This window comes from Nematolebias whitei, chromosome 21, assembly GCF_014905685.2.
Source record: "Nematolebias whitei isolate Nwh7 chromosome 21, NemWhi1, whole genome shotgun sequence".
NCBI lineage: Eukaryota > Metazoa > Chordata > Actinopteri > Cyprinodontiformes > Rivulidae > Nematolebias > Nematolebias whitei.
The window spans coordinates 10,749,857-10,761,127 of NC_056518.1; the positions used below are offsets into that span (position 1 = coordinate 10,749,857).

The 11,271-nt window shown below is 39.5% G+C and overlaps 1 protein-coding gene across 1 annotated transcript; it reads right to left on the reverse strand.

Moving 5' to 3' along the window:
- Window positions 1–192: 192 nt before the first annotated feature.
- Window positions 193–8,267, reverse strand: pttg1ipa (PTTG1 interacting protein a). The gene is made up of 7 exons (XM_037694584.1): window positions 8,054–8,267; window positions 6,370–6,422; window positions 6,071–6,179; window positions 4,960–5,062; window positions 3,646–3,711; window positions 3,210–3,256; window positions 193–898 (listed from the first exon to the last, which is right to left on the reverse strand). Exons 1-7 carry the CDS (start codon window positions 8,124–8,126, stop codon window positions 861–863), a joined length of 489 nt encoding a protein of 162 aa, XP_037550512.1. The 5' UTR covers window positions 8,127–8,267; the 3' UTR covers window positions 193–860.
- Window positions 8,268–11,271: the final 3,004 nt, after the last annotated feature.

Consider the following 11,271-nt stretch of genomic DNA (forward strand, 5'->3'; position numbering starts at 1 on the left):
AAATATAAAGTTTTCAATAATTATTCAAATTATTTCTAGTGGTATATCACTTTTCTATCCTTATCCATCTGGTATGGGGTTTCACAGCTTTCTGAACTTATTTTTAAGGCTAAACCATTATTCTAATAATAAATAAAAAAAATCTTGTTCTTTGAAATTTGGTTTAAATAAATTAAAGAAAAACAGCACACAACAGTTTAAAGTTTTTTTATTAGGATTTTGTCTTCACAGGATAAATAACACTCGAATAAGGCACATAGCGACTAAAGTTTACTTTGCTTTTAAATATCTATAAGGAATAAAACTTTTATGTTGGTTTCTACTATTTTCCTTAAGAATGTAGGGAAAAAAAACTCAACTGGAAAATACAGCAGTAACATACCAAGTTCAACAATCTAAAACAAGTCGAAACACAAAAAAGAAGGTAAAATCTCTGGCACAGCTCTAAAATCAACAGACTTGGAAGTAAAAACAATCTAAAACATTATTGTCACAATTTTTCTTAAGAATAAAATGATAATATTCAAGCATATGTGACATTTTTTTTCCGTTTAGTACAATGAAACTAACATTTAATAACTAGTTCAGGCAGATTAACTATGGAAGACTAAGGATAAACTTGTTTAAAAAAATATAGCAGCCACTATTTTAGCTTGTAGTGAGAGGCTTTCGGCTCATTGCAAAACATTTTAGTAGGAAACTGATCAGCTGACTGACAATGAAGACTCTGTACACAAAACTGCTGAACATTCTCCAAGTTGCACTTTGCGTTAAAAATTGGGTCATCTGTTCTCATATCCAGAAAGCAGGCTGTGGATTTCATCTGTGTCCATGAAGGTTTCAAAAGATCATCTGTTGTCTTAACTAAATTTGGAATATGGATTTGGCCCGCTTAGGCCTAGAAAAACAAAGAGAAACAGAAAAAAACAATAAGTAAAATGGTACATTAATTTTTCATAGATATTTAATCACTTGCATGGTTTTTAGACCTGGGCCTGAGTCAGGAGAGAGCAAGTAAGTAAATTTTATTTATAGCACCAAATAAACAGGTCAGAAACCACAAAGTGCTATACAGGATACAAGACAACAAAACACAAAAGATAAAGCAGAAGGAGATAAAACAACATACATATGACATAAGACAAAATAAAACTAATAAAAAAAAAGCCAATCTGAACAAATGTGTCTTCAGCTGCTTTTTAAAAGTACTGAGTTCCCATGCATGTGTCAAGAAGCAGCTCTAGCGTTCTCGACATGGATTTGAGATGCCAGTGACGATTCTACTTTGACAGAGAATCTGTCCCTGAAATGTTTTTAACATGTTCAAAATTCAAGAAACGGGACCGTGAGCCTATCCATGTAAGGGAATCGACAATCCCTGTAAACGTTTCAAGACATTATGTCAACTCTTTCGTTAATGCTGTTTGCCATTGTGTTACCAGCACTTGCAATCCAGTGAGAAACAAGTATACGGTAAAATACTAGTATGCAGGTATACAGTGAGACACTAGTAAACAATGAGACAATGATGCACTAGTATAAATTAATACACTAGCATACAGTGACACAAACGCATGCAGTAACACACTAGTAGCAGTACACAAGTACACCAGCGAGCCACTGGTACACAGGGATACAGCGAGACACTTGTCAGGGAATTTTGGTCAAGGTTTATGGATGTTTTTTAACTACTATGGCTGAAAATGTTAATTTCCCATGAATCATGTGTTTGAGTTAGCAGAGTTATTTTCTAAGAGAAAGTTGAATGAGGAGCTGACTTAATCCTGCATGTGCAGCTGGGTGGCCAAGGTCATCAGTGTCTGCCTGTGAGCTGCCAGGGCTGATAAGCTTATAAAAACAATTCTCGCACGCTGCCCTTGGCAGATTCTCGTGACTGAGCTCCATGCATGTAGAACTTGGGGAGAAATGGGGAATGGTGGAAAATTAGAAACTTAGAAATGGAACACTTAGAAATGGGGAGTGGTGGCGCAGAGGTTAGAGAAGGTGGGCCTGTGATCGGAAGATCGCCGGTTCACGCCCCGGTACCGACAACATCAAAAATGTGGGTGGGGTAGGTGAAGTACCCACATTTGCCCCAACCCTCATTCGCCCCACTCAAGGCCCTTAACGCCCCATCTGCTCCCTAAACAGGTCTCTCTTGAAAATGAGTTCTCGTAGCTCAATGAGACTACTTGTATAAATAAAGGGTAGATGAAAAAAAAAACCAACAACTTCTGTACATCTGTGTAACCTGTTGTGAAAGTCTGCCCTTGCAAGTAAAACCAGTTAAAAATCTTCTCGTGTCCTCGAGTGTGGCTTCTTTGAGTAAGTAAAATGAATAGAGGACATTTGTATTCAACTGTATACAAGGATACAGTGCCACATTGGTAAACACATACTCACCAAGATGCAGCTATACAGTGACTTACTAGTATGCAGTGACAAACCAGTATAGTGATACATTGAGATACTGGTATACAGTGACACTGTGAGATATTAAGCAGTGACACTGGGAGATACTAGTAAACAGTGATACTGTGAGCTACCAGTATTCAGTGATACACTGAGATACTAGCATATAGTGCTACCAGTATAGTGATATTGTGAGATGCTAAACTAGTACACAGTGACACTTAATACACAGTGATAATATGAGATACTGGTTTAAAGTGATATAGAGGGATAGTAGTATAAAATGATAATGTGAAACACTAGTATACAGTGATACTAGTATAGTGATACAGTGAGATACCACCAGTAAGACAATAGCTTGTCACTTTGCTGTTATGGACTAGCTGGAGACACAAAATTGCAAGAAAATAACACATTTTCACTTGATATGACCCTGAATATTCTTGAGTGAGGCCCAATAACTCATGCAAGAAGACAAGAACCCTTCCCAACATTGAGACATTTGGTAAACTCCCTCGAGAATGCCATTCACAATTTGACACCAACAGTCAAAACCCAGTGAGACACGTTTTCCCCCCCACAAAGCACAAACTCATTTTTATTTTCCTAATGTAGCTCAGCGAGAAAGTAAATGAGCACATTTTTTCCCAAAGTGTAAATTTTTTAAATCACTGTATTTGTCAAGGTATTTATTTTTTTTTCACATGATGCAACACTTTTGTTTTCCCTCACCCCCACCCCACACACAAACAGAATCACAGACATACGACCGTGTGTGGAAAAGTCAAACAACTCACCATATTTATCCCTGATGTCCTTGTGTCTCTGTTTCATCTCCGCCCTCCTGTAAATACAAAGCACCCTCCCGTGAGATAATGATATTCCTCTGACACATTCAGGAGTCACGGGGCCACAAACCAGTTTGGGCTAACACAATGACGTTTGCATTTTTCCTCCCTCATTACCTTTGTGCCACACAAGAAAACATACATATCGTGCACGACAAACAAGAGCCTCCGGTGCAGAACACATATTTAGGACTTCCTTAAAACACAAACTCAAGTAATGTGCTTTATTATCTGCCCTGATTAGAGCCATTTTATAATTGTTGAGCTAATGAAAGAACATATACATATTTAAAATATATAGTACTGTACAAGTCTGTAGGAAGTAAGTCCAAGAACAATAAGTCAAATATTGAACATTCACATAGTTCATAAAGGTAACGCTCACCTTTCTTCTTGCTTGGCTTTTGTTTTATTGGCGTGTCTCTGCATCTTGGCCTCAGATCGTTTGGATCTGTTGTATGAAAACAAGATCAGTGTGGAAATGAGAACACGCACAGTGTCTGTCTCCAGGAGAGTTGAGATATCCACACCACAGCTAACATGAAAATAAACGGGATGTGGATGCAGAAACAGCGAACCTAAGATAGGATCAGAATCTGATCAGGTAGGTCTGAAGGTGGTGGATCTGAACTTCTCACGACAGGCGTTCTGAACCAAATCTATTGAAGACAGATTGAAAATCTATTTGAGAGAGGAGTAAAGGAGGCCATCTTTGTGAAGCGAACCCGTGCATCATTAAACAGGGGCGGAGACCTCCGTGTTCAACTGTCCCCCTCTTACAATGCTGTTATTGCTAGTATCACTCAGCCCCCTGTGAATAGCAAGCGGCCTTCAGGGCGTTAACAATCAGTTGTTAGGCTGATGGTACTTCCTTTTGCATGTGAACAGCTAGTTTTGGCTGTCACGGCAAACTGGTTGATCCACTATGCGAAGGTGCTATTTATAAGTAACATGACTACCTTATGTCAACTCACCTGGAGGCCCTGTAAATTTGATGCTCTGCCCCCTCCCCTCCCACTGAGAAAGTCTGCGGACCTATCCGAAGGGCCCGGCTGAATGAACATTGTGTCATCATTTCAGGACTCTTGGATTCTCTCTGGCGCTGCCCTATATGTCGACCTCGGCACCCCTCGTTTGTTTACGGATCTCACCAGAGGGAACTGACTGATTGAACCATTCTCACCAGAACTCCTACAGTCCCTCTGGCGTGTCCTTGGACATGCTTACTGCTCTTGTGGTCTCCCCTCCCCTGCGGAATGTCTGCGTCACTCTGTGCCTATGTGCGGGGTGTTTTTTTTATCTCAGGCTGTCTCTCCTCGGCCAAAGAGTGAGAGTTTGATGGGATTTTTTTTGCCTCCAAATCCTATACATGTGGCACTTTCGTTACTTTTTGTCCATCTAAACAGGTCTCACTTGTAAATGAGTCTTCGAGGCTCAATGTGATTTATCTGTGCAAATAAAGGTCGAATGAAGAAGACTGTTTGCTGCAGCTCCTCAGACTGAAGAAGTCTTTCGGATAAAAGATGAAACGTTTCAACAAAGAACCCCATCCAGAGGACCTGACTCGCCTTAGACAAATCTCTTGCAGTATTATACACAAAACAAAAATCACAAAGCTAGAGAGCTAAACATTTGTGCTTCTGTCAAATTTCTTTTCCTGCAACCGTGTGGTGTCAAGCACGGCCTGCTGAAGACTCACCCAACGTTCTCACACTTGCAGCAGCAGAACATGCAGATCATGACGGCGATGATGAGAACTGCAACGAGCACTGACAGGGTGATGATCAACGTCTGGAAGTTCACTGCAGAAATGACGGCAAAGTTAAGTTTAGAGACCAACCAAGTTAAAAAAAAAAAAAACCCAACACATTCTTTCAACAAAATCGAACCAGAATCATAAATAAACTGAAATGTTCACCCACTGCTATTATTAGGCAGGATTTACAAAATGTAGAAAATCTAAACATCAAATGAACCGTGGAGTACTTAGAAATGAAAGACTGCTGGCCTGCTCTCATCTCTGTTCTTCTCTTCTTGACAGATGTAACTTTTGTCTTAAACCTCGGGAACTAGTTTGAGCTCTTAACTCCACAAAACCCTTTATCCACTCCCCTTTACTTCAAGAGGAGACATTATCTTTAGATAATCAGTTTTCTAGTCATGAACAACTAAAAACACGATTATTAACATATAGATCAGTCTTCTTTTATAAGGAAAACAAAGGCTATTAAATACCAAGTATTTCACATTTCCAATATTTCATATTTGACATTAGTGGTTTTAAATCTTGAAACCAAATAGAAGCTAAGGCACAAATAACATCCAAGTTTATTTACAATTTGATTAAATAAAGTGGATGATTAGAACACAGCCAGGTGATTAATACTGCCCACTGTCAAATGCCAATAACAGATTGTGTCTGTCTGTTAGCAAAATATCTAACGAACCGCTGGGCAGATTTTAATCAAACTTTCAAAAGCTAATAAATGCAGGCAGATCTATAATTGATTACATTTTGAAGTCAGTGCAGTTCAAGATGGTCGCCATAGCTGATCAGCCTATGCAAACACTAAAATGGCTATAACTCAGACAATTTTAAAGATGCTGAGCTAAACTTTGGTGTGGTAGTAGCTGAGAGCCATTGCCAGAACATACTTTGAGAGCAAACTGATCAGGCAAGCCCTGGCTGAATCGAGGGAGATTACGTCTAACTTGTCACAAAAGGCAGTAGACATATGTAATAAATGAACAAAGAGAAATGTTATTTAATTGAGTCATGAGCGTTTTCAGTGCATGAGTGTGTCTCTTACTCCAGCAGAGCCCCCAGCGAGCATCATTTAATGGACAGAGTGAATGAGGTGGAAGGATGGTCTTTGCTGGATACGTTAAACATTGCTTAGTTTTGATGCACCACAGGCACTGCAACGACAAAAGAAGGAAAAATGCACAGATTGACCTTTTAGTTGAAACATATAAAAGTATTCAGGTCAACAAAATGGAGGAGGAGGAGGTTGGGACTCTAGAGCAGTTACTGGTCAAACCGGTCTGACGGGTTTAGAGGAGGAGCTGTGGTTCCTCCAGTCCACTCACTCGGCAGAAATTCACTTACAGACACATTCTTCAGACAATCCTCGCAGCTCGTCGCGTTCTTCTTCTCACACTCTGTTGGAATAAACAGAATCAGTCAGTTCCAGAAAAAAGGAGGGTGTGACGTTGTCTAACTTAAAGTTTCAAACATCTATCATCACAAACATGAACAGCTTGGTAGAACACTCTCAAGCGGGGGAATAAGGGAGGTCTGTAGATTAGTATCTACTCAAGTGATTTTCTGTAACCACTCCTAATCCTCCTGAGACTTTTTTCTTTGGAGACAGAGCTGAGTAAACACAGACTCTGGAGCTGGGATTTTCAGTAAACAGTGGGTTTTGGAAACAGGTGTACACAGATGGAAACAGGTGTAAATGGGCATAAACAGATGTAAACTGATGTACAGGTGTAAACAGATGTAAACAGATGTAAACAGGTGTAATTAAATATGAACAGGTGTAAACAGATGCAAACAACTACGAACAGATGTAAACAGATGTAAACAGGTGTAAACAGGTGTACTTAAATATGAACAGGTGTAAACAGATGTAAACAGGTGTAAATAGTCTATAGTATGTAGTAGTATGTCCCTCCACGCTCCCTGAGGTCAGCGGACCAGTTGCTCCTCACAGTTCCAGGAACTCGTCTTAAGCACAGAGGTGACAGGGCCTTCTCTGTAGCAGGACCAAGACTTTGGAACGAGTTACCTCTGCTTGTCAGACAGGCCCCCTCCCTCTCGGTTTTAAAATCCTGTTTAAAAACTCACTACTATTCAGTAGCTTTCAACACAAGATGATCTGTGTTTTGAACCTGTACGCTCCACACTGGTTTGTCGTCATATTTATTATCTGCATCGTTTTTATGTCTATATTTTTGATTTACTTCATTTTGTATATTTCTTTGTGTGTTGTCTGTTGTTCTGTCTGTACAGCACTTTGGTTGGCCTTGTAGCTGTTTTAAGTGCTCTATAAATAAAATGGTATGGTATGGTATGGTAAACAGGTAAAAACAGGTGTAAACAGATGTAAACAAGTACGGACAGATGTAAACAGGTAAAAACAGGTGTAAACAGATGTAAACAAGTACGGACAGATGTAAACAGGTAAAAACAGATGTAAACAGATGTAAACAAGTACGAACAGATGTAAACAGATGTAAAAAAGTATAAACAGGTGTAAATATGTGTAAACAGGTGTAAATGGGCATAAACAGGTGTAAACAGATGTAAACAAATATGAACAGGTGTAAACAGATGTAAACGGGTGTAAACAAATGTGAACAGGTGTACACAGATGTAAACTGGTATAAACAGGTGTAAACAGGTGTAAACAGCCATTCCTGTCTTTTTGTTGAGACAAAAATAATTGGTGCTCAAATGAGAAATAAAAAAAAAAAGCCCAGATAAATCAGCCCGTTTTGCCTTTGTGTGTTAATGTAGTAGAAGAATGAGACAAAGTTTAAATTCCTTTCATTATGTTGAGATAAATCAGTTTGGTGATCAACTCGTTTGTTTTGTCTCAGGAAGCTCGCAGGCCAAATTATAATCCCTGCGCAAATTTTACACCAGATTTTGTGTTTAAAACAACAAAAACAATATTAATACTAAAACATAACCACACAATTTCATGTGACAAAGCACCATACAAATACAAGCACAAATACACCAAAACTGACTTCTCTTGACAGTTTCATATTTTCATTCCTACCGTCGTCTGTAAAAACTGTCGCCAAGCCGCAGATCAGAAGAAGCGCTGGGAATAAAACCCGCAAATCCATCATGGACACGCCGCAAAGAGGCTGATAATTCACGAGCTGCTGGTAAATTTGAACAGATTTGACGAACAACAAGAAGTCGAGTCTGCTCAGGTCGACAGGAGAAACCAGAAAAGCGAAGTTGATAAGGAAAAGAAAAACACCGCAAACTGTGACGCACCTCGTGACGCAGCGCAGACGGAGCGGAACGAACGGTGCGCATTTGATTTCCCCATCCGTGCCTGTCACAAATATTTAGCAAAACATCTTAAGATTACTGCTGCTTTAAAAATTGGCTGATTTTTAAAGTAAACTAAAAGAAAGTTGTGAAATGGAGCGATTGGAGCAGTTTACGTTAAAGTAAAGCTATGAGCGTTTCTCACGAGATATCGCGAGATTTCACGCTCAAAGTGTGTGTTGCAAATGACTCTCAGCTACTGTCACGTATCTGCAAGTCACTGAGTTTTTGCTGTTTTAGTTGCCAAATGTTAATAATGTGTGAACAAACCTGTAACCTCCTGGGACCAACTTCCAGTTTCTGTCCATGAAGCTGACACATCGTCTTTCCTTTTTGATAAATCCTATAGTTAGTGTCGGCTTGGGTTTCCTGAGCTGTCCCTTAGTTATGCTGCTATAGGCTTAGACTGCTGGAGGACAAACTGACCACATTTTGTCACTCTGCTACTGTCTTTGCTTACTCTGCTCAACCAGCGTGTCTTTATCCGCTTCTTGTTTTTTGGGTCAAAGGGGTCACTGGTGCCCATGTCCAGCAATCACTGTGCGAGAGGCGGGGGACACCCTGGACAAGTCTCCAGTCCATCATAGAGACAAACGAGACAAACAACCATTCACTCTCTCACCTAGAGACAATTTAGAGTTACCAATCAGCCTAACATGCATGTTTTCGGTCTGTGGGAGGAAACTGGAGTACCTGGAGAAAACCCACGCAGCACGGAGAGAACAGGCAAACCCCACCCAGAAAGGCCCCCAGACCAGGATTTGAACCAGGGTAACCTGTGCGCTGAGAGGCAGCAGCTCTACCAACTGTGCCACCGTGCAACTCAAGTGTTTATTAAATACATCTGAACCTGTCATTCTGTTTGTTTCTCCTTCCTGTCCTCTCAAACCCAACCGGTCAAAGCAGATGGCCGCTCGTCCTGAGCCTGGTTCTGCTGGAGGTTTCTTCCTGTTTAAAAGGGAGTTTTTCCTTTCCACTGTCTCCTTTGTGCTCGCTCAGGATGGGAAACTTTGACGAAGTGAAGATTCAACACAATCTGCTGCTTCCTTTGATAAATAACTTTTACTAACTGCTTTCATAATGTATGTGAATCTTTCTGTTCAGTGCCCTGAGACAACTTCACTTGTGACTTGGTGCTATATGAATAAACTGAATTGAACTGGAAGTTTAATTTAATTTTTTCAACCAGTTTGACAAGACTGTCAACAAGGAAGAGGGCCGGCAATGGAGGAGGGGGCATGCCAAAGAGACCATCTTATCACAAGCAGAACTGGTTTGTTCCACTTTGGAGTCAGCTGTTGGGGGAAGAATCAGTTCTGTTGTGTGTTTCCTTGACTGATGAAGCCTTCTGGATAGAAGGCGAAACATTTCAGCACAAAAAAAGAAACTGTCCAGATGACCTGACTGAAAAATGTTGGTTTAATTTAATTTGTGTGTTTTATGTGATATTTCGGCAACAAACAGTCTTCCTTCGTCTTTTGGCAGGGAGCGATAAAAAGAAAACTATAAGTCCACTTTTTTTCAGATGAAGCACCTGTTGTGCAGCTTTAAAGCACCAGAGACGTAGTTTAAACAAATTTCACAGATTCTATTTTATTTTATTTCTGTCTTCTCTGTGTGTCTGGAATAAGAACAAAGGAGCCGTTAAACAGCGGACAGTTTCCAATAATTTATTAAAGCATAACTTTGTAAAGCCAGTTACAGTTAAAAAAGAACAACACACACATATCTCTCTCTTTCTCTTTTTTTTTTTTTGTTCCAACAAGCACAATGAATCACTGTTAATGAAGATAATAAGCAGAAGTGAGGAGCGGGCCCCATGGCCGCCTGCGGCTGATAACAGGAGCCCTTTGAGAAGAAGTTGCCCTTAAAGACAGACGGGTGATCAGATTCTTCCGGCCCTTTTATGGTTTTATTGTTTTATTCAACCTGATCACCTTTCAGCAGCTACACGGGGAGTTCTTTAAATCAGTGACGGCGATGAACTAAAACAGATTGCTCATTATGGCTTTTTATTAATTTGTGAGCCAAAGTTCTTTTACTGGAACCATTGAATGATTTCTGATCATCCAGCTTTGTGTGGATCCAGTCAAGAGTGTTATAATTGAATGGTGGCATATTATAAAGTCCATCTAATTAAAAAAATAATAATTTAGTGAAGGTTATATGTTGAATTCAGTCATTTCTGTCACATATTTGTATTTGAGCTCATTATTTTCTTAAAAATGTATGAAAAACATGTGTATAGATTTGCTTGAATAACTGAGCTGTGATGAGCCTTTAATTTCCAACCCCAGTAGTTTTAAATAATTGCTAAAGCTCTATACAATCTGTTGTGCTTAAACAAACAAACAAACAAAAAGTTTAAAAAAAAAGAAAGAAAAGCAACATGTTTACCTCAAACAGTACATCTTTTTAATCTTCTTATAAGATCTGAAGTCAAACCTCTTATTGCCACAAAGGAAACAATAAAAATTTAAGATAGTTCAGATCTTTTGGAGCAGGGTTTGTAAAAAGATTATGAACAATAAATATCTTACCTGTTGTAGATAGCTCTTTGAATTACCTCAGCTCAAAGAAATTAAGATCCAAGACTAAAGTGGATCATTTCCAGCTTAAAATAATTCTAATTTCAAAGGTTTCTTGGCGACTCATGCTGTTTCATAAACCTTTACAATCTTGTCAGTTTTACAGTATTTCATAATTTAGGTATAAATATTATGATATTCATGCTGAAAGTGCCCGAAGAGCACTGGAAGTGTTACAGCTAGCTGCTGCCGCCGCAGTCTGCGCCTCCCCATAATTACAGAGTATTATGTAAATACCATCCATCCATCCATCCATCCATCCATCCATCCATCCATCCATCCCTCCAATCCATCCATCCATCCATCCATCCATCCAATCTATCCAGCCAGCCATCCATCCATCCAT

Excerpts from the sequence above, each read along its gene's own strand:
- pttg1ipa (XM_037694584.1), bottom strand. The coding sequence starts at position 8,126 with ATGATGGATTTGCGGGTTTTATTCCCAGCGCTTCTTCTGATCTGCGGC. Across the intron at positions 6,180-6,369 it reads ATTGTCTGAAGAATGTGTCT|TGCCTGTGGTGCATCAAAAC; the intron begins GTAAGTGAATTT and ends TTGTCGTTGCAG. Across the intron at positions 899-3,209 it reads GGACATCAGGGATAAATATG|GCCTAAGCGGGCCAAATCCA; the intron begins GTGAGTTGTTTG and ends TTGTTTTTCTAG.